General features: G+C 46.2%; 1 protein-coding gene across 3 annotated transcripts in view; it reads right to left on the bottom strand.

Moving 5' to 3' along the window:
- Positions 1–27681, bottom strand: part of LOC117896271 — a 97245-nt gene that overhangs the window by 59395 nt on the left and 10169 nt on the right. For 2 of the 3 annotated variants that reach the window (XM_034804473.1, XM_034804466.1), the window contains exon 2: positions 23051–23151. In XM_034804473.1, the coding sequence (XP_034660364.1) occupies positions 23051–23093 (43 nt within the window). In that variant the 5' untranslated portion in view covers positions 23094–23151. Of the gene's footprint in view, positions 1–23050; positions 23152–27681 lie in introns of those variants that run through there. The other variant, XM_034804470.1, reaches the window with a different exon arrangement.

The raw sequence follows: 27681 nt of genomic DNA, 5'->3' as shown, positions 1-27681 counted from the left end.
GCAGAGGCCAGAGCCAGGGCCAGGCCAAGTGCATTGAATAGAACGATAGAATCTAATTAGCCGCCTGTCAGTGTCACCATCATCTGAGCATTAGCATCCGCATGAGTATCTCATAAAAGTTACTTCTGTTACTCCGCTGACTGACTGACTGGCAGTCAACAAAATTGCCGTGAAACTTTTCCGGGCCTGATGTAATTATGTGCTGTTCTGTGCCCCATAACCATAACAAGCTGATACTACCGCTCCTCTGGGTGCTCTCTGTAAGAACACTATGGGGTTACACCTTGATGTCTGCCCCCCAGATGCAGTGTCGAGTGACAGTTGTTGTCTTCATCGTGCTGTCTGTGCATGACAAATGCAATTTGAGCGGCCCAAGCTACACTCACAGCCTCAAAGGCAGAGCTACACCTGGCAAAGGTAATTGTACTCAGGCATAAATATCATCCTAACACAACCAGAAAAAAGAGTAAAAGCCACCTGCGTTGAGTCGAATGTTGAGATACTCTTGCTGAAGCCTTACAAATTAAGAAGGAAGCAAAGGAAGTCTTGCCTTAAGTGGTCGGCAAACTTTTGAAGCACAAAACAGGGGAAAATTCATCGTAATTTCTGAACAACTCTTATAAAGTTCTCATTTTTAGAATCAGCTAATTTTTTATGTGACTTTTATTCGAGTTTGATTTGAATCTCTCTCTCTGGCTCTCCTCCGTTTATGGCAAAAATTGCTGGAGTTGAGGACTGTTCGTCCTGCTGCAGCATGACTCCTCTCATAATTACATTCTAGGGCTCTAGATCTCTGATGCATTTTTAATAGTCTCGCTGGGCTATGGCCATGTGGCAGACAATCTAAGCGGTAATGAGTCCAAAAATGTTTGCCTCTCTCCTCTTCAAATGTAAAACTTATTTTGCCCTTTTGTTCGGAAATCAGTCACGAATTCAGCGAACTTATTTTGCGGCCTGTCTGTCTGTCTGTCTGTCAAGCATGCTTGCAGCACGGTCTCATGTATTATGTAAGGCGATTTTTATTGTTTGTGAAAGTTTAAATGGGGCTTGGAGGTCGCTGATGCTGCTGCTGTCTACCTGACTTGCCCTACCTGTCCTTCTCATGCCCCAAATCGCCTTCGGATTCCCTCTAATTCAATGAGAAATAAACAGGATAATTATATAGAAAATTATTGGTCAGGCTGCTGGTGGTGGAGCAGTGGGAAAAACAAAGTCCAAATTTGGTCAACTTTGATTTGATTCTGGAGCTAAACATCCTTGGATTAGCTTTAAACTTTGTCCTTTCCGGTACGGGCCTGTTGGGAAAAGTTCAGCCATAAAATGTCATCCACTAATCGGGAACTCGATTGATTTTTCCACGTGCAGACAGGCAGCAAAAAGTCAGGCACTTGAAAATTCGTGTCTGCCATCTTTTTGCCGGGGCTATTTATATTTATGCTTGCCATTTTATGACTTTAATTTATGAGTATTGATTTCAGAGCCCTCATATCCCCCATCCCTGCCTCTGTCGTGTGTGACTGTCTGAGAATCGAAGCAGGTGCAGGGCATCGGAGACACACGAATGTGCTGGGAGTACTCGTAGGTAGGACGTGGCGTAGCACCGGAATGGGTTGGAAAATTGAATCAAACATTTAAATTATACGTCTAACTGGGGTACTCGTATTGGGTCGCAGTGGGGAGTGTGTGTGCAACCCTCTAATTGCCCTCATTTGATGTGACGCACACGACCGAAGACAAAGACAGCTTTGACCTTTTCGATTTTAAAATTTTGAACTATCGATCTATCGAGTGTCTGTCTCTTTGTGGTATTGCTGAAAGGGCAACCAAGACATGGCCAATTAGTACGATTACGGACAGTAGTAGGAGTGGGAGTTTGTCATGAAAGTAGTCAAAAATAAAATTCCACTTGCATCATTAATAAAAGTCGTTGCAAAAGTCGAGCAGTGTACGCAGGTTAAAGGCATAATCCAATCGACCAGTAAAGCATATACATATGTGCCGCACACACACACACACACGCGCGCGGGGTCAGTCATACCCGAGGGACTTGGGCATGGACCTGGCATTAGGATAATGGATGATTACTGAGAAACGTGTGCCCTGGCCTGGCCTGGCCTGAGCTGGCCTGTCCTGTCCCGGCTTTCCTTGGCGTGCGGCATGGTGCCATTTACATGCGGCAGCAACGTTACTCAAAGTCATGTTTCGGTCTAAGGTTTCACTGAACGCACACACGGGGAGATCTCTATAGGGGTATATACATATGTAAATATGTATGTATGCATGTATGGATACCTCCCCTACATAAAGTCAATTTCGTGTACAATTTTATTTGCATACAAGAAGTGCAAGACAGAGGGCAGTGGGGGAGACCTGGTGGGACTAGCTAGACAAGCCAGAGACACACTTAGACACACATTTGGCTCGTCCTCGTCTTATTGCATGTCTTGCAATTTATTTGTCTGCCCTTCCAGAAACACCCCCAGACCCAGCCCGAACCCGAGCCTGAGACTGCAATGCCCTCACTCATGGAAGAAAAATAGCTGCAAAAGTCATTGAATGAATTTTATGCATTGACATTCGTCCCCATTCCATCCGTCCTGCCTTTTCGTCTCCATTGCCAAATATTGCAGGGCGAAAGAGATGGATAGAGTGTGGCAGAAAGAGATGGACGGTGAGGCAAGCCGTCAGGGTTTGCTGCGACAACGACATGTCAAACTGACCCAGTTATGCATTGTTTCCATAGTCTGCTCTTGCGCTCGTTTTTTGCGGTATGTTTGCCTGAAAATTTGGTCAATAATTTTGAGCCCCCGCTGCCAAGGGTGTCCTCCCATCCGGGAGTGCCAGTCCCCACCCCCCGTCACATCATTCATATTTGCTGTCATTGTTGTTTGTCATTGTCGTGTTGCTGTTTAATGTTTGCACTTGCATTGATTTTCCGTTTTTCTATTTTCCCTTTTCATTGTGCATTTACTAGTATTTGAATTAACAAACACAAACCAGAGGAAAAAAACTTCCATAGAGGCTTGTGATTTCTGTTTGTTTTGGCAGCCCACATTTGAATTCATTTGTGGATAGGATTTATCCGGATTTAAATGGAATGAACAGCGAGTAAGCCTGAAAGAGGTCGAGTCGCACTGATATAACCCAAATAAGCCTTGTGCCAGAGCCTGTTTCTGGCTGTGTCCCGATATTAATTATGCAAATTGTGCATAGATATGGGAGCGGATTGTCTTGGGCCAGGTGCTTAACCTTTGACAGTTAATTGGGTCAGTCATCCAACTGCAGCCAAATCACTTGAGTCGACAGTCTATAATTTAAACATGAGTGCAGTGCTCCCACACATAGAAACGAACACACACAAACACGCTCACGCACACTCACACGAGAGGCCCTGCCGGAACACAGGCAATTAGTGATGGCAGGCAGCAGGCAGGACGGCAGGAGGGCGGACACTTGAGCGCAGAGTAAAGGCTCTTAAAAATATTAAAAACCAAAATACCAACATGCCACGTCTGGCCAAAGTGACCACATCAAAGCGTACGACGGTGCGTATGAGCAATGTATGAGAGAAAGAGCACAGCCAGGACACACAGGATCCAGGCAGGAGCCGCTGGAAAGCAGTGTTCTGGTGTGTTGTGGTATGTAGAAGCACTTCACCAAAATGCCAAATATCGTTCCTTTTTTCGTTTTATTCGAAATGTTTTCTTTTCCCGCACGATACAGGAAGCTTCGGCGTTAGGTTCTCTTTTTTTGTTGGTGCTGCTGCAGCAGCAGGAGCAGTGGCCAGCAGTAGCCACGTGCACACACCAGAATCGTCGAATGGACAGAGGGACAGACAGCCAGAGAGACATTCATATATACAAGCATGTACATGCTGCCATAAAGTAATTCAGTGTTGTTCCAATAAAGTGCTTCATAAATATTTATTGGATTATCGAACGCATCGGACATACAGACAGCCACAGTCACAGGATGAGGAGCGGCTCTTGTCTGAAGAGCAGAACGCACATTGCCCCATTGGCATAATGAATATGAAGCAATGAGCAATGCAATAAGCGCACGTATGAATAAATGAGACTACACCAGAGAAGCAATGTAAAGAGGAGCAGAGAAAAAGAGCAGAGTACAGCAGCAGCAAAGACGTGGGAGGGAGAGCAGAATGAGTAATGGAGCCATGCCATTTCTGAATGGGAATGAATGGAGGAATCCTTATGGCAAATAAACTAATAGTTCAAGTACTTTCAAGTGCAGGTTTTGTTCTCATAATTTAATCAACGACTCTTCTCCCTCTCGCTCTTTGTTGCCTGTGTTCTTGTCATTTATGGGAGATGTTTGTAACTATGGATTGATAAATAAATGGCACAAATTTATTCATCGACGCTTAATTAACTAACTTTCCGGGACGAGCATCGTCGGCGCTAATTGCATAATCAATTAACACATTTTATGCTTTAATTATAATCAACTGAAGGCAGTGGCTCTGCCAGTAATTAAACGAGGATTAAATCCATAATCAATTACATTAAAGCCTCGTTAAAGTCTGGCCATTTAAGGCATAGCAAATGGCAAGTCTGTATTGCGGCGCCTGTAAATTGCTATTTATTATTTATTTTGACATTTACATCAACAATCGGGAAATCAGGCGAGCAAACAATCCGAAAAGTCGAACAAGAGCTGGGCCAAAACAGAACCCAGAGACAGGAACCACCACCTTTGGGTCTGCAGGTATTTAGGGTGCTTGCATATTTGATGGCCTGTCATTGTTTATATTGTTCAAATCTTTGGCCCACTCCCACATGTGTGTCTGTGTGCCAGCTTGTGCATGTGTGAATGCATGAATGTATGTCACTCTGCCTGGGATTTTCTTATTGTGACTTCATTTGCACATTTTACAAAAACATTGAGGCGTGTAATTCAAAAGCAAAAAAAGGGGAAAGGCTGCACTGCTGCGTCCCAATACCACTGGCAAAAAGTCAACTGAAAAACTGTTGAAAGTGCTGCTGCTGCTGCTGCTGCTGCTGGGGTTCGGGTTCGAGTTCGAGTATCGTAATGTATTCATAGAAAATGACAACTGACAAGAGAATTAGACAAATGGAAAATCTGACTTGCCATGTACGTATCTCAGAGGGTTACAGAGACGACACTGAGGCGCTCAGACAGCTAGACAGGATGGTAAAAAGGACAGAGGACGGAGGGGCCAAACACTAATCACACATAAATCACAAAAATGACAGAAAGTGTAAGAACAGCAGCAGCTGGCGGTGATCTTGCTGTCAGACATATATGGCATAAGGCAAACTGCCGACATGATACACGAAATCAAATCGAATCGAATCGAATCGGATCCAATGGAAATGTAAGGGAAAGGCAGATTGCATGCCACGAAGGGCTGTGCTGTAGGCATACATATGGGGGGAAAATCTCAGCCATAAGGCAGCTGCTGGCGGCATGCAGCTCATGTAATATTAATTACAAATTACAAGCAAGTACATTAAACATGCATTGTCATCTCCCCCGGGCCAGGGCAAACACGGAGCCCGGCCCCAGTGTGTGTATGCCCCGCTGCTCCATTGTGAGCGATGCATGGAGCGATAAAAAACATGAAAAATGCCAGGCCAGCCAGCCCTATCGAGTGCCTCTAACACAATGCCATTGTAATATCGATTACAAAGCCCTCGAAACTCATATTAGCCTACGCTGGCTGGCCACACTGCGTACACGTTATATGTACATATATCCACATATTAATAAATCTATGTGTGTGCCGTGTGCGGCATATGCGGAGGCCTGGGGTCTGGGTGGGCTAGGTTGTTCGTGGGCGGCCCAACCTCACATAATTGCTGTCATGAAACTCGTTATAATACACCTTTTCCGGGTGGTGGAGGCGGTTCATTTTATCAGCTTATTCAGGCACCTCCCTTCACCTTACACTTCCACTTCCACTCCACTACACTCAATTTCACCTCCACTTCATCCCCTTCAGCACCCACACAGCATGGCCACAGAGCATTGATTGATTCTTTTCACTGGCCATTGAGTAATTGTTGTTGATTTAATAATTTATTGCGGTGGCAATTATTTAAACTGCCTCAGCGATGGACAAGCCATGACATCAGCCCGCCCCAAATAGCAACAGTAAACATTTTGATCTAAATCCGAGCGGGAAGTAGAGTGGAGTGGACAAAATGTAGTCAACGTCGAGTAGGAGTAGGAGAATGAATGGGGCAAATGGTAAATCCATGGCAAGGCGACACATTTGCATAAGCAAATCTGATGCTACTCGCAAAAAGTAGAAAGTAGAAAGTAGAAACTAGAGTGCAGAAGGTAGAAAATAGAAAATAGAAGCTAGAAGCTAGAAAGGAGCACTCGCACTCACACTAGCAGGGTATGTCAAAGCGAATGAGTTGAAAAGCTGCATTAAACAACACTTAGAAGTACCCAGAATGTAGTGGAATGCGGAGAGTGAAGTGCGGAGAGAGTGGGTGCAGCAAAAATGATTCATGATTTGTGTGCGGACAGCGACGAGTGTAAAGTAAAGGGACTGAAGGAACAAAAGCAAAGGGATCGCTGAGCTGTAGCTTTAGCTGGAGGTCCCAATGCAGTTGCAGTGTGGTAGAAAAACAAATATTGTTAAAATTGTTGTGCATGAGGTGTGTGGTGGAAGTTGGAAGTGGTGGCAGCCAGCAGCGGTGCAGCTGTTGGTTCCTGCTGCTCGGGCAGGTAACAAGCCAAACAAAGAGCACACAAAAGCTGCAAGCCAGAAAAACTGTATAAAATGTCAAGGTAAACTAACGAACTGGCTTAGCGCTGGTACTGGTAAAGCGGAAACGGAAATGCCAGCCAGCGTTTAAAGCGGCAACAACTTTGCCGCGGACAGGGCTGCGTTTAAAGGATCCTTCTCGGGCACTACTCACTGATAAGCAGCTGGAAAAAGGATAACACAACAGCAGCCTGAATGGGCCGCGTAATTAGAGTGTAAACGAGCGACAGGCAGGCGCAAAGTTCAAATCGCTGCTCAAAAGTAATTAAAAAGTTGCAAATAAAAAGCAAAGAATAAGTCCAAATTACGCGATTGCGAAAAAAGTTTGCGACAGGCCCGAGACCTTCCTGCTTCCACGCTCTCCTCTCTCTATTTATCTATGTTTCTGTGAAGCCAGACTAAACTCTTTAAAATCCGATTTAACTGCGAAATGAATGCACTCACTCCCCGGGCTGGGGAACAATTGCAGCAATTCCAACTCCAACTCCAACTCATTGAACAGCACTTGAAAAGTACGCCAGCAATTTTACGCCTCGGCCTAAGCCAGGAATTTCCCACACCGAGACCAGTTCCCAAGTTCCCAAGTTCCCAAACGAGGCTCGCAAATTCAGTTGAATGCATTGCAACTATTTTAGGGGCACTCATTTTTCAGTTGAGCGCTTGGATGGTTACCCCTCTTGGGCTTTGGCTTCGCTTAGATCTGGGTTGAGTTGCGATGGATGTTCTGTATTTAGGTGTACGAGTAGTTTATGCCCGAGTCCAAGTACTGCTGCCAGCCAGCAAAACATTTTAGCTGGCAAAATTGAGAAGGAAAGACAACGACAAGGACATGTGCATGGATCTGTGTAGCCTCCCAGTGTGCACGGTTCCCGTGTTGCTTCTCTCTCTCTCACTCTCTCTGTTGGTGTGTCAGGTAATCACGTCATTATCACGTGAAATTTCGGCATTAACGTGAATTTACGATTTGCACATGAGCACGAGCCAAGAAAAACGAGTCGAGCCGCACTAAAAGAGGCAAGCTAAAAAAAATAACTCCCAAATAGTTGGTGCGCTCAGGCAGGAGCACATGCCGTGGCAGGGGCAGAGCCAGTGGCAGAGGCAGTCAAGGTAGCGACGCACATAAACCCACATTAAATGCGATTGCCAATTTATTTACTAAGTGAACGCCACTGAGGCGCAGCAACTAGGAGCAGGTCCTGTTCCAGGAGCACGGTACGAAGGTACCAACGAGCACAGCTGGCAACGGCACCTAGCACTGGCACTGGAACTGGCAAACTTGGCTCGAATTTTAGAGCGGAAATAGTGTGGCAGGCGATGTTGGATAGAGGGGTTGCCATGGGTCTGGGCTGGGCTGGGCTGTAATTGAACCAGCCACCCAAAAGTTGTTGTAACATAAGGCCACAACAGCGAAAATCCTGAGCCAAAAACAAACACACACACCACACACGCACACCACATTCGCTGCTAGGAGAATGTTGGCAACTTTTTTGCATACAATTAACGAAAGTGGCGCACCTAGGTAAATAACATGAAATATATGTATTTTGCGAGAGGGTTACGGAGCGGGACGGAGCGGAGCGGGAAGCGAGTGCTCAGCCGCATTAACCCATTACCAGCATAAGCAGTAAGCCGTGGAGCAGCAGCAGGAGAGAGGAGCTCTCCGGCAACAATCACTGGAGCAGGACAAGGAGCAGGAGCTGGAGCAGTAGATGGAGCAGGATTGTGTACGAGTTGTTCACTTGCTCCCCACTCGCTATTCGCTGTGCCCATACAATTTTCCAACACATTTGCCAAATTAAATTATATGCCAAATCTGTGGGTTACTCATTCGCCTGATGATTTCCGTTTCGTTCTGGCTCCGAAAACGCACACTCGAGTGACTTTCTGGTTTGCTGACACTTTATGATTTACGGCGACACTCGACACAGCGGCACAGCCGGCAAGCCAGGCTTTGATTTCACTTGGCCAAGTTCGATGCCTGAGGATCGCTGGCACGGCCCGACGCGGCACGCACACATGTCAGTCCCTGGACTCGCATAGCCAACTGCACTCACACATGCGATGGCGATTGCTATTGCGATTGAATGATGATGGAGCCCGGCGATTACACTCGTAATTCTGGTCGAGCACTCGCCATCGAGCGACTGAATGCGATTTGAATGGATGTCAGGCTTGTTTTTCGCGCTGCCTGTCTGCCATTGGCCACGCGTCCGTTCATCACGAGTCTCAGTCGCAAACTGTTTCGCCTTGTGCACGCCAACGGATGGCAAGGACTTCGTGTCCTGCCACTCACGAAGTGCCGCCATTCGGCTCTGCGCGTTCCTCGGCTGCCAATCGGCTTTCCCCCAGTCGTGTGCCAGAGAGTGGGCCAGTCAGCCCGAGAGCACACTCTCGTGTGCTGCCTTTCTGTAGAGACATTTGGCGCCAATTTGTTGTAGAGTGTGACTCTCAAACTGTACGCCGCAAGTGGCCCCTGCAATGTCTTGTCAATTAAATGCTTTGTATTTAATCATCGCTGCCACTATTCATTCGATTCGATTCGATTCCCCACCCCTCCTCTTTGACCTTTCCTTAATTAGATTTCAATTTGACCAACTTTTGGAATTTTTGCGATCCGGCAAAATGAGCATTAATTGCGGTAATTACATTATGGGCAACTCAATTGAGTTGATGGCTTCGAATGTGTGTCAAGAGGAACATCCAAATGCAGCAGCACTCCTCACACTCACACACTGAGACATGGAGACAAGCGGACATGGAGACACGGAGACAGGTGGCCAGAGTGGAGAGATTGCGGAGCCATCAGCTGGCGGAGAATGAGCGGCAGAGAGAGAGACACACAGAGCGAGAGACAGATAGTATGGATGGAGAGAGAGAGAGTGAATATAAAGAGTGCGGCATTTCAGGTGGCCATGCAATTATCGGTTTTTGTTTTGGTAGCTCATTCGCCGAGCCAAAGCTCCACCGTGTGTTGGCCTAGGACTTTTGTTGCCTGCGTACGAGCAAAAGCTCACGATTTGACACACAAACGGTGGCGAGACGAAGGCAATGGACGAGGACGAGGACGACAACGACGAAGACATACGATGGATGACGACGCGTGGAAGTGTCCAATAAAAATTACGTGTACGCAGCGAGTGCCCGGAGGCGGCGACACTGCCCCCACGAAGCTTGTGGTAATTGGCAACACACACAGACACACAAAAAAAAGGTGGTCGAGCATCGTACCGTGCCGTCTCTCCCCCGCGGAATGTTTTTTTTTGGCTTTTTTGGCCAGCGCAACCCATAAAACAATGAGCACGAAGAGGATTGGCCGTGCCTCAAGAAATTGGCCCCCACAATCGACACGGCCGCTGGCGCAGCATGTCAACATGTCGCCGACGCCATAAATCCGCAAAGGCTGGCAGGACTGAACGCTCCAGTGAATTGGATGGCCCGGCCGGCTTCCCTTTTGCTGCTGCATAGCTGCACGAAAGCCACCAGAGTATTTCTATGGAGGGCACGTTGTAATTATCGCTCGAAATCAAAGCGCTTCCCCCATTCCCCCTGAAACAATGGGGCCAAAGGCAGTGGCATGGCAACCCAGTCACCCAGTCACCCAGTACCGCTGCCGTGGCTGCCTCCATTGTGAAGTCCGACTTTTATGTTTGCCCGCAGCCAAGTTAAGCTGATTATTTCATTTCCATTGTACTCGCCCCGGCATAACTTAATTTTTATGGCACTTATGATATTTTAATCTAATGAAAATATAATTACATTGCCATTGCTAATTTATACTCACTGCGAAAGCGATTGCGAATGCGAATGCGAATGCGAAGTGGAAGCAAGCACGGGACTTACCTGCAAGTGAAATAAAGCAAAGGAAATTTATAGTATTATTATTATTATTATTTGTGTGGCTGGGGTGGGTGGAGCCGGGTAAAAAGTGCCTGGCGGTAAATGCCAGCGAAGGCTTCCGTGTTGCGTGGCCAACATCAAAGACAAGTGCTCCCACAGTCAAGGAAATAACTAAACTTCAATCGCAATTGCAGGCAGGGGAATAAAACAAATTTTCCTACACAAAAAAAAAAAAAAAACACTACAAATTTCCATTGCGACTCTAAGATACCCGCTGCTCGGACTTCCCTACTATTGTGGGAGCTAAAAACTCCTCTTTGCTAAATTTGATGAAATGCGAAGGAGACTTTAATTATATTATATTCATTTTGTTCCATTTACATTTATGCATCCATTGATCCGTATCTGCAAGTCAATATACCCTACAAATACCGTGTATAAAAACGAAAACAATGTGGAAAAGAAACAATACTGAGCACAAAAGAGGAGAGGAGACACACAGTTGTGTGAAGGCTTCTGAGGTGTGCTTTAGAAGCAGGATTTGCCTTGGTGGGAGACACACACACTTACAGTTGCAAATTGACTTGCTTTTGAAGTACAAAGCGTTGGCTGCGGCTGTGGCTGTGGCAGCCACCTGCCGCCCGTTGGCTAAACAACAGCAAGACACGAGCTGGAATTGAATTCACAGCAAAAAAAATACACCACAGGCCAATGCCACAGACACACAGAGCCAAAGAGCCAAAGAGCCACAGAGCCACATTCACGCGAGTCACAGCCACAAGGACAAAGACGTGAGAATTGCTTATTTTGTGAAAATTAGAAAATATCACAAAACGCACAAAACACACACACATACATACCCGTACATACATATACATTCATACAGACACAGTCGAGAGAAATCTCAACTTGTGTGTGACAGTTGCAAGCTACTTCAGCGGCTCTTTGGCTCGTGTCTCCGGCTTCATCTTCATCACCATCTCCGACTCCATCTCCGACTCCGACTCTGGCTATGTGTCAACATCAGCTTGGTTTGTTGCCCCGCAGTCTCTGCATAATTAGTAGCAGAAATACTAACAGCTCAAGCTAGCCAGGCACTTGAGAGCCGCAGCAGGAGCTGAGGCGAGAGGCAACAACACGGAAGCAGCGCCAGCAATCCTTATCCATGTCAGGCAGGACAATTGCAGCCCTGTCACTCTGTACAAGTTGTGTTGAGTGGAGTGAAGTGAAAGTTAAAGTTGTCCCATCCGCATAGACCTCCAAGTAATTGTCACCTTTTTCTGGGTGTACACGGAACCTTTTCCCAGCCAATGCATCAAAATCCTATTGACAAAATGTTAATACTTCGACCCAAAGCAGAGAGGGTGACTCCCTGAAAGCAAATTGTGTACATTAGCCATCCCTTGGAGGTGGAGATGAAGCAGTAAGGATCCTATCAAATTGAGTCATTTTCAATAAAGGCCAACACAAGGCAGCCAAGCCGAAAGGTAACATGGGCAAAGGCTCCTTTGAAAACTATACACATACGAGGGTATACATAAGCTTTGGTTACGGTCAAAGGACACATATAATAGATTGCCAGTTAGTTGGCGCCGAGAGTTAGACCTGGACATGGGACGGAAGGTGACGAAAAATGGGAAATGCTGGGAAAATTTAAATAGCCGATTGAACCCCGGGAAAGAATGAGCTGCTCATTGAGAGAAAGAGAGTTTTTGTCGGACTCCATTCAAGTGTTAACAGGCGTTTTCAATTAGCCAAAGGCTGCCGCTCTCTCTCTGCAGGAAGTGCGCGCTGTAGTGGCGCCATAAAGTGTGTGATTGAGTGGAGGATTCAAAGGGGACAACCCCATATGGAAATGAAACGCTTCTGGGGGTAGATTACTTGACAGAGCGAATGAATTCCAAAACGTTGCCCACCAGCAAATGGCTTCACTTGCAGGCCAGGCCAGAACCGACACACCGCCCAGCCAGGCAGTCACATTCTGACGCGTTGTTAGGAAGGTGTCTGGCAGTCTGTCTGTCTGTCTGTCTGTCTGTCTGTCTGTATGTGTGTCTGGTTGTCTGTCTGTCTGTCTGTCTGTCTGTCTGGACGCATTGTCTTGGCAAGTGTGACGAAGTGCCGTCTGTGACTGTGTGGGAGTATCATCGTGTATCCGTGTGCTGTGTCTTGACTTCCGCTCATAACTCGACTCGACTTTAGCCACCTCAGGAGCCGACTTGACGGACGTGGCTTATTGTTTCATTTTGCTGCCGCATTTTGCCTATGAGTGAAACAGCATATAAAAGCAATTTATCAGCACCTAATTGTGTGTGTCTGTATGCACGTACTCTGTCTAGCTACTTGTCATTGGTGTGTCAGGGAAACCTGGATCTTGCTTGTTGTACCCTCAAGTTTAGTCTCTATCCCTCAGGTCGGTCTATTTAGTTGCTGCTGACAATTGATGAACTTGAATGCGACCACAACGTGGTACAGGCCACAAAAAGTTAACCCAAAGGAAGGGAAAAAAATAGGATTGACACTTTCCATATTCCTGCCGCGGCTGAACTCTGCTCTGCTCTGTTTTATTCCACATTTTCAGAGGCATATTTCATGCACGAGAATAAAAAGCTATTAGGAGCCACACACAGCGACACAGCGACAGAGAGACGGAGGAGAAAAAAGACAGCAGGGCAAACGACAGCTGTCTTCAGCTGCAGCCCAAGTGCATAAATCTTGCGCTGAAATGTCAGCCCGGACGACAGGACGGAGGACTGGCAAAAAAGCGCGCCCAGCCCTGTGATAAAATGTCGCGGCGTGCAGCTTTTATATGGCACTGTTACTGGAGGAGCTACTTGCTCCACTCCGCTACAGTCTGGGGTTTCTTAAGCTCGCAGATTAACTCGATGGCAGAGGGTTCTCCTGCTGCTCCTCCCGCATCTGCCTTGCCTCTTCCTCTGGTAGCTGTCGACAGGCAACAGAACTGCGCGGTTTTGGCCTCCTTTTAGGACCCACTCTCTCCACTCTCTCCCATCAGTGGCAGAACCAAGTCAAATTGCAAATTGCATATTCAAATGCGGCGGCTTTTTCCAGTCTGCGGCTGTCGCTTGTACAAATACTAAAGATTTGCTCATGCAGCGCAAAAATAACTGGCTATGGCTATGGGATAGAGCACAATCCGCGAATATACCAGAGTCCCCCCAACTGTAGTTTGACTGGCAGACAGCGTGAAATCAAAGGCGCAATATTTTGGGCCCTAGATTGAAAATTAAACTCGCCCCAACGTCCCACGGGCCAACGAAGGAGTTGAGTTGCACAATCACTTGCCTCATATCTGACCTGACCTGAAACGTGTGGCACAGGCATGCTGAATGTCTCTCAAGAAAAGAAATGTCCCCAAAAAGATGCAGAGGCCCCCGGGCAGACAGGCGACATCAGACGCTAATGCTGATATGGCTTCATTCTTGAAAAAGGCAAAGTGCATCCAGCGGCTGATTCTGCTGCTGCCCCGGGGGGTGCATGCAGCGACAGCGATTGCGCAATATGTGAGTATGTGGCTGTGGCTGTGTATGTGGGTGCAAGGATGAATAAGGATGCCACACTGCCACTCCACCGTATCCCTGGCTCTCTACGCTAATGATTCAACTCATTTTGTTGGTCTTACTCAATTTGATATTCCCCCTCATGCCACAACAACAATGGAATGGAATGGGATGGCATGGCATGGCAATGGCAAAAGGAACCGCGTCGCAGACAGGATAAGATGCCACCAAGTCAGAGCAAGAGGCAGCCTGCCTGCCAAGATAGTTGGCCCAATCGCCGCCGTCCCAGTCGACTCTCGACTCGACTCGACACGACTACTCCTGGACTTCCAGTGGCGCCTGGCTCCTGGGCTGCCAGCTTCCATCCACTGATGACAACTTAAGAATGTCATTAAATTCTCATACAGCGCACAAAAGCTGCATGTGCTTCATGGCGAAAGAATTGCCACGAGGATTTTAGGGACAATTTAAGTAGCACGGATTTAGTGAACAACAGTGGCAGTAGGACCAGTGCTGCAGCAGCAGCAGAAGCGGCAGCAGCAGGAGGAGGAGCAGCAGGCGCTGGGGCAGATGCTGCCACGCTGACAACATGAGGAAACATGAAGATGGGCCCACAAACATCGCAACAACAAATACAGCGGCTGCATGTGGAATAGCAAGCAGTCGTTGTCCTTTCCCTTCCATGCCTCTGGCCCGTAGCCACCTTCAAGACGAGAGGAGAGGCTACAGCAACAACGAGAGACCGTCTTGCAAAAACTAAAAGAAAAGTGAGAAAAAAAATGTAGAAGAAAAATAGATTTCGAGGCCGAAGCTACAGACACTCCAACAAGATACAGATTTTTGCTTAAATACTCGCAGTTCGTATGAGATGGTAGCATTCAGTTCGCCAATGAAGTGAAGTCTTTGCAAACCCACAGCCAAAATGATTATACCCTCTACTAAAGTGTATAATAAAAACCTGCCCGTATTGCTGCGGGATTTTGTCTTCATTCTTTCTTTCTTATTTCCTTTCTGCTGCTACTTTCCGTTCCTTTGCTTTCTCTTTTTCTGCACAGCTTTCTTTCCTCCTTTTTCTAAGCGCCTTCCATCTGACATGTGCAACGCATTCGCATTCAAAAAGTCTATTTCCCGTGCAATTGCAACAATGAATGTGTGCGGCTGTGGCCGTGTGGCTGTGCGGGTGTGATTGTGTGCAAGTGTGAGTGTTTTGGTGTGCGGTCTATGTAATTGCATGTGCATATGTGGCTGTGTGCTGCAGTCTGTGTGAGTGTCTTCTTTCGCCCTGCCTGTGGGCCCCCGAAAGAAAACAAATGAGTAGCGGCTGACGACTGCAAATGTAAAATGCATGAGGCGAGTGAGTAGGAGCTGAGGCACGAAATATACTGGGAGAGAGAGGGGAGCAAGTGCCACAGCAGAAGTCGGAGGTGGGTGGCCAGATGGAGATGCGGATAGTGGCAGCCAGCGGCTTATTTAGTATGCAAGTTTGTAGGCGACATCAACTAACCAAAATTGCACACACATGAGCTGAAAAAATTTAAATTCTTACAACAATTTAATGTCTCGACACAGCCAGAGCACTGAGGATTTCCATTTATGTGTGTCCGATCTGCCAATTTAAATATAACTCCTGGAAAGCTGCTTGCAGAACAAACATTGAGATGATGGGCTTTGGCCAAGTCATCTGGCTGCAATATCTATTTGCTTATGCGGCAGGCATCAGCCCAGACAGGACAGGGCTCCAGCTCCAGCTCCTCCATCGAAGGACCAATGCCAGACAGCGGGCATTTATATTAAACATTAACATAACACACGGCAAACGGAAGGAAATGTGGAAATGCGAAGACAAGGAAGGCATTTGGTATGCTCAACATGTTTGCCAGAGGGCTCTGATGGTTCTCTGATGGCTCAGTGATGGCTCTGGCTTTGCTGTCATTGTTGATTGCTTGTAAAAATATTTATAAAATGCAGATTGCATAAATACAATATGCAGCTCCCATCTCCCATCTCTAATACGATAATCTGTGGATCCCTGATGACACAGATGACAATCTATTTGTGCATTTCTATTTGTATATGTATCCACGATTATTTATTCACATTGATTCACGTTGTTTTCTTTTTGTTCCATTTCCAGTTGGAGCTTCCCTTTAGGCCATGGCAGTAACCACAACAATTGCCATTGTAATTGAAAACACACACGTATATAAAGACAAATGCCTGAAGGCTCTTGGGACTGCGATTCGTACTGGGAGTGGGAGTGGGAGTGGGAGTGGCAGCGGAAGTGGGAGCCGAACACTTTGCTGATGTGTTTCTCAGTGTTTTTCCTGTTCGCAACGCGATTTTCATTTTATTTCGCACATTTTTTCCCATTTCACACATGATTTCTGATTGCCAAGCCTAATGCGCTGTGCTCTGCTCTGCTCTCCTCTACTCTCCTCTGCTTCGTGCCTGAAAATGTTGAGCCAGACCCAGATAAACGAAAGTGAAGACGGCGCAAAAAATTGCATGTAATGAATAAATTTCGAGCCAGAGGGGCAGAGGGAAAGTGAGACGGGGCCGAAACGCTGTGAAAATGAGCCTGGAAAACGTAATGGAATTGCTGTTGCGTTAAATTTTTCAATTTCATTCAATTTACACGAGGCCCACCGCAGACGCACGCAGGAAATTTTCAAAAATATACTCGAAGGAGGGAAGTCTGAAGGAGCAGGAACTGGAGCCGAGTCTGAAGTCGCTGCCTTGAAGTTTGGCGGAAATGTAGCAATTTGTATGCTGCGCCTAAACGAATTTTAACGATATGTGAAATGATATTTCGAGGCTGATCAAAAATGCCAAGCCACGCCCTTTTCCGTGGCAGGGAGGCCAGCAGGCAGGAAGGGAAGGTGAGTGGGTGCGAGTGGGTGTCTTCACCTTTGCACGGCAAATTACCGTGTTCATTAAAAAGTCAACGCCTGGTCGTAAAGTTGTATGTGGCGTGGCATGGCAATAGGAGACCAGACCCTCAAAGAGGGCAGCCGCCACACACTCACGCAATATGCATACTTGAATAGGAAAAACACTCAGCCACACACACACACACGGATACACTCACGTGAACCCTGATTCACATCACGCAGTCTGGCAACGCTGTCGAAGGACAAAGCTGGCTGGCAGCTCCCCAGTGGCAGCAGCAGCAGGGCGAATCCTGTGGCGGCATGTTGGCCATGGCCACAACCAACTACCAACTTTTGCCTTTCGCCTTTGAGCCGATGCGAGTCGAGCCGAGCAGAGTTGAGTTGTTGCCACAAACTGCAAAAGTGTCAACAACTTGTAATCACCAAGGCAGACCAGCTGGAGCTGCAGCTGGCGATGGCGATGGAGAGGCCACGGGGAGTAGGCGTGCCAAAAGCCAGCCAGCACTTGGTCACATTTTAACACCTGCTCGTTATCAACTTTTGCTGGCAACACAGAAAAATGCGGGGCGAGGAGCGCGCAGCGAGAATATTGCAGCGACACCCACAAACTTTCATATTTTTTGGCCAGAATGGCAGCAATGCCTTGCCCTGCCCAGCCCTGCCCTGAATTATGTCAAAGTTGTGGGCAAAAAAACACGAAAAATATTCCGAGCTAAGGAAGGTGAAAACTGCATAGAACAAATGCCATAAAGTTGCTTGGGCAAAGTCAAGGGAGAGCTTTAGAGGCTTGGGAGGGTGTAGGGTGCCGAGTGGGGGCAGGCCAAGTGCGCCCATTGCTCGTTCATTAGTGTTGTCAGGTTTGGTGTCACAGCCTGCGGCAGGACCCGCCGCTTGCTGTTGACACTTTTTCATGCAAAACAAGTTGGCCAAAATACCCATGCCCCCCGCCCGGCACGATGGCATCCCCCCACTCGGCATCAAACGAATCTTAAATTTATGGCAAAAGCAATTGTAAATTCAAGCGTGAAATAATTACCACCAAAGAATGTCTGGCCCCGGAGATAAATTTAAAAATACCCAACAAAAGGGCAACGAATCGAGTTTTATCTGTTTAATATATTCGAATGGGGGCAATGACAACCCACTCGACATACCCGGCAAACGCATAAAACAATTTAGATCGAATCGAAGGGATACTCGCATTCAAAGGGATCCATGCCATGGCAGCAATAAATGTGTAGATTTTACCAGTACGAGTTTACCACTGATTAAATGCCATTGAACGAATAAATTCTCCTTTCCAAGACGCAAAATATATTGTGTGTGTGTGTGTGTCCTTTGACCTTAATTTGTATACAAATTAAGCGGTACTTTCGCCAGTCTGGCACAGGAAGCGCCTACGAATCAAATGCCAAGGCATTTCCATAGCGATGTCCCCCTCCTGTCTCAGGCTTTTGCGTTATGCCACTAATTACTTGGCAAACAGAGAGGAGAGGGCTGAAACTAAAACAGAACTAAACAAAAAAATTAAACATACGCCACCGCGTGTGTGGTTCGACACGAAATGTCTTCGTAATAATAGAAAATGCAAACGACTGTTCGCCGAAACTAAACAAAACAAAACAGAACAGAACACGCCCATCCAGATACAAGGTCGCCCTCCACAATGGGCCACATCTCTTGTCCGAATTGATTAATGGACGCCCACTTCAGGTCCAAGAGTTGATCCTCTTTGGCGCTACTACTGGCACTACCCTGTCTGCAATCGGTCGAAAGTGTCGAAAAGTGAGCAATCACTGCAAAATGTGACGAGCTGTGGGAACAATCACGCAATCTACTAATTACCCATTAAGGCCACCCACTGTGGTGCCTCTTTGTGGGATGGTGGGAGGCCCATCGGGTTTGGTAATCGATCAAGGCAACGGCCATGAGGTGAAACCACAAAAGCCGACATGCCATGTACGCTGTAGGTTGTAGGTTGTAGGTTGACTCTCGCTCGCAGACACTCATCTGTCAGACCATTTGCCCTGCCCTACCATTGCCTGCCTGGAGTGTCCCGTGCAGTGACAAATCATATTGCTGACAATAAAGTCAACAACGGAGGAGCCAAGGACACGGCGAGAGCAGAGATCGAAAGCAACACCTACACATGTCACTTGTCACCCGTTGACGATGAGGCTCCTCCTAACACATCCTTTTAAATGGCTTTAAACAGAGAAGCAGACGTCGAGCTCAAGGATTCCGCTCTGCCTGGCCAGCAATTGGTCATGCACACGCAAATATAATTAAGCATTGGTCGGAGTCCGAGTGTCCCCGAGGCGCACGCACGAAAAATGAAAACTCAACACGCCAATCCGCCTGCTCTTTCCGAGCCATTTCTGCCCCACAGCAACGGCGACTTCCGGCCACAGCGACGACAACTTCCAAAACGACGACTATGACTGGACGGACGGGCTAGACCTGGCTGTGTCCTGGGAGCTGTGTGCTGTGTGCTGTTGTGGGTGCTCGCAATGCTCTCTTATTGCGTGGAAGCCTGTTTGTGTTCCTCATGTGGGGTTTAAGTGGTTTCTCGAATACTTTACCGCCGCCAATTGAGGCCTAGACTTGGCCGACAGTTGCGTGCCGCCTGTGGCTGGTGGCTGCTATCTGGGCGCCAGCCATCGAAGCTCAATTAAAAATTTTTGCAAAGCTAGCTCTGGACTCATGTTATAAACCCGAGTCACCGCCAATAAAAATCATTCTTGCATGACATTCAGCCGGCTATGGCCAGTCAGCCCCGATGAAATGTCCAAACAAAGCGACACTGTGTCCACACACTCCCGGGATATTGGAAAACTACTCCAGCAAGAAAGTGCAAAGGAGCTGTGGTCTGGGCGAGTGCATTGAACTTTGGCGCGTCTAGCGAACAGGAACTGAAAGGAATTAGGAATTAAATACACTTTAAAGGAACGAAAATCTTGCTTTTCATTATATTTTATGAAATATCTGACACGCCAAGTGGTTGAAAAGGGCAATGAGAGTCCCCCCACGCACTGTAGACTTTAAGGGCCCAGAACAGATACACGGCTAACGAAAAAAAAGCCACAAAGTTGAAGTTCCTATAGACCCGAATATCCCTGCAGAAGGAGGGCTCACGAGTTTAAGCAAATTGCCGTAATGAACCCTTTTTTTCCTTGCCTGTTTTGACGCCTTGCCAATTTTATGTAGTCGTGTCTGCCAAGGGAAAGCCAGCCAAAAGTCAGAAGGAGCACAATCCGGGGAGGCAGAAGCAAGAGCAAGAGCAGGAGCAGGAGCAGGGCCTGCCATCGGTTAAGTTTCCATGCGTTTGCCTTTTTCGGTGTTAAAATGAAATCTATAAAAATAAGTGTGGCATGTTCTGTGCCATTCTGTTTTTTTTCCCCCTTTTTGTCTTCTTTTTTTGTGGGTTGCTTGTTTCCCTTGCATACCATGCTGTTGTCTGTGTGCGTACATGGTGTCTGTGTGTGCATGTAGAGGGAGTCTTTTGGGGTACGGAGTCGGCATCGCTCGGCATTTAACCAGCTCACTTTTGGGTTATTAAATGATGAAGCAGTTTGCCGTTAATGACTGCCAAAATGGCGACGCTTGCCTTCAGTCAGTCGTGGGGGAGGGGGATAGGGTTCGGGCCCGCGCTGAGACAAACTCAGTTGAGTCGGGCAGTCCTTTGAGTTTATTGAGCTCTCTAAAACGTTAGCAGGCATCGTCCTGACGGGCCCGGGACCGAGCTACGTCCCTCGTCTAAATTCTGCCCCCAAGCAGGGGCTGCCAGCAGGCGCCTGTTCTGGCCTGGCGTGGCCTGGTCTGGTCTGTTCTGGCCTGGTCCCGGCATGTCAGTTTGTTTAATGAGGGTAAAATTAGCGCTGTCTCAAGCTTATTAGCCCCACTTGGGAGTTTGGTTAATGCCAGTCACTTTATGGCCTCAACTTCGACTCAGTCAATTTAAAGCGACTTAATTATTTTGATTTATCGGCACCGTTCAATGCGTCCACGACACTTGAGCGAACTATCGACGAGCGGTCCTAAAAGAGAAATTGATTTTCGCTCGACTTTTGATTAGCATAAATGAGTCCGGCTCTCTGAAAGAAAAGCTAAAGTTGATTGCCAACTAAGCACTTGACTTCCACTTGGAAATTTGCATGGCTTATGTAATCCACTGAAAGTATGGGTGGGACTGGTGGCACAAATCCCGCACCGCCACGCCCAGCCCATCCATGGGGGTGGAGTGGTGTGGAGCAGAGCGGAGCGCAGCAACAAATCAAGGTAATGACGTGCATTTTTATTTTGCGTGTGTCGTCCGTCTTTGGCAACAAACTTCAAGCTTTTATTTTGCATTGCGCATACGCCGGGTGGGCGACCAGAACAGCCACACGGCACGCAAATAAAAATGACCAATGCTTAATTTCTTAGCATACTTTTCGGCGCTGCAAGGCGCAAGAAATCAAGAACAAAAGGCTGTGGAAGGCACCAATTGTTGTGGCCGCCTCATGGCGCATTAGAGACGCGTGCTGCTCCACCCTCTCCACCGCCCTTTCACATTGTTCATCATACGTTTTATATGCAAATAAAACTGAGAACGTGGACGAGAACTAGGAGAATGAGTAGGAGGCGAACAAAGGCGCCACTTGGTGCTGCCCACTCGGGCACTTTCTGGCTTTCTGGTCATTTGGACGAGTCGTGCTGTGATTGCTCACGCGACTACTAGGGGAACAGTGGGTGGACTGGCGGCGGAGCCACCTGCATGTAATAATAATTCCTTAGGGGTTCGCTACGAGGCCGCCACCCATAAACATGGTAAATTGTTGCTGACTTTGTAGCCGGTTAATAAGAAACTTACGTCACGCAATATAATTAAGATAAACATAATTATAGTTCGCTGTTATGTGTTGGTTTTCTCCCTTGCCTTTGTGGCCCTCTAATGGCGAAGGATGGTGGAGTAGCGTCTGGCGATGGAAAATAGAGAGAAAGAGGAGGAGCCAGGGGGTCTCTTTAAAAAAATTGTTTTATTAAAGTCCGTTCTGAGGAATTCTGTGAAATTCTCAAAGGCACTCCTTTGATTGGGGTGCCCAAATCATCCACGCCATCATCGGCACGACCATAATTTGGTTATGTGGCCACCAAAAGTACCAGAAACAGCCAAAAGAGCTGGTGGCGCCACTCTTCACAAAATGTGCAGTGCACTGGCGCCGTCAGTATTAGTTGAGTTTCAAACCGAAGTTCCAGTGGGTTAATTTCTTTACTAAACATGTTATTTCCTTTTTAGATCTATGTTAACAGCTGTAAAGTTTACACGATCTAAAATAAACTGAAAGTACTAAAAAAGGTCCTACACACTATAAGTCCTAAAAGATTAACTTTCAAGCTTTTCAAAGCTGGAAACTTTAGTGTGGCAAAAACGCAGCTTTTAAGTTTTACATGAGAGTTATACGAGTAGCCTGCTTGCTACAGTTGTTGAATCACTGTTAAAGCAAGCAGTCCATATTAAATAGCAGAGACAGGCACCACTCGTATATGCAGTTTTTAGGACACTGATAAATAACCTTTTGAAAATACTAATAAATTGTAATTTCAGGTCTCCTCTAGTCGAGGGTTTGTCTAACACATTAGTTTATTTTTAGATACATTACATTTTACAAACACACAAACAATTCATTCTTTTTTCCGCGGACGCTATGGCTGATAGGCAAGTGAGTAACGAAATCGAATATTTGCGTAAATAAATAATTCAAAAATAAATATCATTAAAATTGCATTGGCAAATGGCATGAATGCAAAGGTTTGCAAATGGTAATCCAATCAGATCGAATCGAATCGACCGGAACGGAACGAGAAAAACCAAATTGAATCTGGACTTAATGAGCAAAAACATTTTGAACACAAATCGTTTACTGGCAAATGTGATTAATTAACCCTCGTCCGCTCGCATATTTCGCATGTCGAGATTCAATTCAACGAGTGTAATTAATAATACACATGGTCCAGTCCGGTTGATCGGGATGATAGGAAAATCGTGGGGAAAAGCGACTCACCTAAATAAAAAATTCCAATAATCACGGCCAACGGTTTCAGCATGTTGTCATCGGTTGGAGCACAAATGAAATCCAGATACAAGAGGATGTCGACTGTTTAACTGCAACAGAGAGAGAGAGAGAGAGAGAGAGAGAGAGAGAGACAAGGAGAGAGAGAGGGAAATTTGTTCAATTAATTATTGAAATGGAAGCGAACAGCTTTATAATTGCCAAAGGAAAATAATGTTAACTCTGACACGAGAACTATATTTACAATTTACCATTTCCGATGGTCAGAAGGCAGGAATGAGTGTGGGTCAGAAATCAAATAATAAATACGAAATGTAAACTGCACAATTATAGACCAGTTAGCTGCCACACTCCGAATTACGGCGGACAAGTGTCTCGCTCCATCTTGACAAATGTAAATGTAAATGCAAATGCAAATCGCAACATACAAATTATGCACATTTTGATTTGGCAAACTCAGCAGGAAACACTTAAAATTCATTTGTCAAACTACTCTAGCATAAATACAAATATGATACCGATTTAAAAAACAATCAGAGACAAACAAATTGAGGATACTCTTTAGCGACTAAAACAAAAACAATATCTGAGACAAATATAAATTAAATAAAAAGAAAAAGCTATAACAATAATATTATTTAATAACTAGATTTTCTCCGATATTTTTTATAAGTTTAATCTGCCTGTATGTTTACGAAATCTTCTACGAGCTTATGCACCGTAAGGTGTCTCAGAGCTCCAGATTATTCAGGTAATTATGCATTTATATCTGTGCTCAAGCCAACAGATTATGCTGGCCCCTGGCCTATGGAAATGTTAATCTGCCATCCCCTGCAATTTTCATCTGCATAATAGCCGACTGCCATTTCGATTTCACACATTAATTATCCGTAGATTTGAATATAACCCCTGGAGATTTATTAATGTCGCGTGATTGCATTGTTCCCGTTGTTGTTGTTGGTTTTGCTTTATGCTTTTTGTTGCTGTAATAATTAATGTGGCACTTTATTGATTTTACAACTTAAATTTCTATTATCCGCGCAAATGCTAATGAGCCACATGGAGACTAAAAGCCGCTGTGACATCCAGTGACAATTGTTCGATAAAAGTGTAGGAATGAAACTGCAAAACAGAAAAAATGGTATGGCAGACGCATAAATTATAATTGTGATTAATGGATTCCCAGAATTAGCATAGCATTCCATAAATAATTAGTATATCTACATTTGTAGCGCCCCGGAGGTGAAAAGTTGAATTTAATGGTGGAAAATTCTCAGGAATTGTCTGCATCTTGAAGATTGGCCTCATTCAAGCGGCCCCGCTGTTGGCCCAGTTAGACGCCCATTTGAGTGCTTGGGAAATTAAGTTTGTAATAATAACCGGCAATTCATCTTGCCTTTTAGCACATTTACAGCTTGCCGCAGCAGGACCCTCTTTTACTTTTTATTTTGTTTTGACCAAGCTCTCTGACCCGACAGCTGCTTTTGCTGGCCTTTAAGTTGATGAGCTGGGAGGGCATTCCAGTGATTAAAGTTGCAAAGCAGCTGTCGTAATATTGGCCAGCAACCACTAAGTCAACAATTGGCCAAGGGGTTCCAGTCGAGATTTCTGTGGCTTTAGCCCGGGACAACAACAAATAAATACGTTTTGCATAAATCTTGTTGCCAGGACAACAGATAGGGCCCGAGCCAGGGACAACAGCAACAGTAGCAGGCAAAGTCAAGAGGCGGGCACAAAAACAAAGCAGCCAAAGGACAATTGCCCTTTCGCCTTGTGCGGTTTGCCCCTCTCTCCGGCAGTGTGCGCAGCCAAGCAACTGAACTGAAGCCCTTTGAGGCAGGTAAAAGCCTTAGGCAGCCAACTATCCATTCCCATCTGTGACCCAAGCAGATCTAAAAGGATTCATAGCCGCCTGACAGCATCGCGTGAGAACCGTGAGTGTAGGCGGACGCGTTGGACCCCAGTGCATCATCACGCTCCGCTGGAGTTTTTGCGCCACTTAGTCTCCGCTCAAATTGAAATGAGTGCCAATTGATTTCCAATTGGATCCAACTGCTGCTCCTACCCACGAGACATGTGGTGGTTTATGTGCATTCATTCGTCCCCTCATTTAAGCGCTCAAATCGAATGGAATGGCATGGAAATCTAATTAGAATCGAATGCATAAAATGTGTTTCGTGCCTGAACTTTGGGCCAGCAGTGACATTGGCAGCCGAATGGGGAATCTGCCCCACAATGCAGGCTATCGAAACCATATTTCTTGAACTTTTCTGCAGTTGCAATTGGCAGGCGGGGCAGCTTCCGCCGTGGCTCTAGACTGGTTCAATTTGCGGTTCCATTACCAGCAGCATATTGGCACATGCTCAGCGTCCACACCCGCACCCACAACCACACCCGTACCACTGACTTCTGCCTGCTGTCCGGCCCCCGCTTAGTTGTCAAAGTGAGAGACATTGCCGCCAACATTGGCCACAGTTGATGCCGGAGCTTCCCTCAGCCGTCCGTTCACGTTCACGTCTCGTCATCTGTGTGCTGCCCCGGTCTGGCAATTTTGGGGCTCGGCTCGGGCGATAAACTCGAACATGACGCATTACCTACACATATACACAAATACACATATACTATACAGTACTCGTAGGAGGCCACTCAGCTGCTATCTGTGTACGTGCTACGCCGAGAAGGCAGAGTATATGCCTCGTGCTACGCCCCCACACAGGCACACACCCGAGAGTTGTTGGGGAAAAACTATCTACGTCGCAGAAAAAGTTTCCTTTCTGCTCCCACGTTCCCATGAGTAGCTTGTACACGTTGCGGTTGTGGCATCGAGCTGAAATGTGAATCGTTCCTGCTGGCGCCTGGAATCGAGCTGAACTAATGCTACTCCTGATCCCGGCGCCTGTCAGTGTATGCCATATAGTCTCAAGCATTTAAATTCGCAATTAATTGGATTATGTCTGTAGTTTGTTTACTCGGGCGTGCCACTCATCCCACTCATGTGCAATGATGCCTTGGCAACGACAACGACGGTGACGACGACGACTCCAGTGATTCAGGTAGAGCACAGAAGTTGCATCCACATCCGCATCATCGTATTCAACTAATTTTTAATTTATTTATTTTTCCTAATTGCAGCCATGCTTATTAAATCATAAATTAAATCCCCGCAGTTCAGACCCAGACATCGGACAGCAGACGACTCGTCGTATGAGCCTGTCTGAATGGGGTTCATCATCTAAGTCTCGTTGACATCCAGCAGAAATAATTGAAAAGCAGACAGAATTGCATTCAATGGATTTTCAATTAAAATTCAATGTGGGATGTATCAATTCGACTAATGGCATACTGTTACCCAGCTCCCCTGCCAATATTCGATACTTGCAGAGATGTGCGCTTCCTGTTTAAGCTGGCTTTTGGTAGACATCCAATTTTATTTTGGCAACTTCACTTTGGCCTAATAACAATATCGAGTCATACATGTGCATGTGTGGGATGAAAGAATCAAATCATAGTTGGCCGGAGACATCGGACAGGAAAATCGAATGGATGTAATTTTCATTTACTCATTGGCTTTGGATCCCAGGGAGCCGAAAATCATTTCATTTTGCAACGGATGCCTGCCAAAATGGAACCTGACTGCCGGCTGAAATGGGAAAAACAAGCAAACAACTTTTATATTGTTGCGTAAATTAGCTTGTTAGAGGGAAAATGGGGGAAACAGCAGCTTCCCCCCGAGTATGCATACGTATGAGCCACATCTAGCCACGTCGAACTACCCATAGCCACAACCACATGAACTCTCAATCCAACTGCCAACAAGTTTATAACTTTTTTTTCGGCACGCTCTGCCTTCGGATTGATTCGATTAAAACGTCAACCAGCAGAAGCGACAACAACAAGCCAAGAAAAAACAATTCACCAACTTGTGAGCTTGCGTCAATGTGTGTGTCTGCCATACATGAGAGTGTGTGTAAGGGAGTGCGTGAGATGCCATTTCCGTTGGCTTTGTCATATCCATCTCGATCTGGCTGCCTGCAAAGTTGTCACACCAAATTTTTGCTTTACTTTTATTTTGTCATCTTTGGCCCTCGTCTGTTGTTCTTCTCTGGCGCAGGGTATAATGACTTTTCAGACGGGGGTAATAGACCCACAGTCTAACATAAAAATATTAAAATTACAGCTTCAATTATTATTTGTTGCTTAAGTCAACCAAAAAAAGTTGTCTAGAGTTTGTCGTACTGGTCAGGGTATCTTTAACTTCGGCCTTTAGGGGCCTTCCCATTTTTTGCTTGTTTTTGCCATCATGTCGCACATTTAGGACTCATCCTTCGACCCACTCATATGGCAGCCCTTTTGACATTTTGCTCCAGCCGCAGGCCGGGACATTGTCGGCAGTAGTTGGGTGGGTCTTGGCCCGTCATGTCGTTTGATCTTTTATTGTGTTTGTTTTACGAGGCGCCGTAAATCCCTTTCAAATTGCAAATTCTTTATGTTCGAATTTTGGGCCCTCGCATAAACACCCCTCTATCAACCATATGAATATACACACACCCATACATACCAGTATATGTACATTTGAATGTATGTATGTATGCGTAGCTGCTTCGATTTGTATTTCTTTGTGA

Source organism: Drosophila subobscura, chromosome O, assembly GCF_008121235.1.
Source record: "Drosophila subobscura isolate 14011-0131.10 chromosome O, UCBerk_Dsub_1.0, whole genome shotgun sequence".
Taxonomy (NCBI): Eukaryota; Metazoa; Arthropoda; class Insecta; order Diptera; family Drosophilidae; genus Drosophila; species Drosophila subobscura.
Note: the sequence above shows the minus strand (reverse complement) of the source record. Positions and strands in the feature narration are given on the sequence as shown.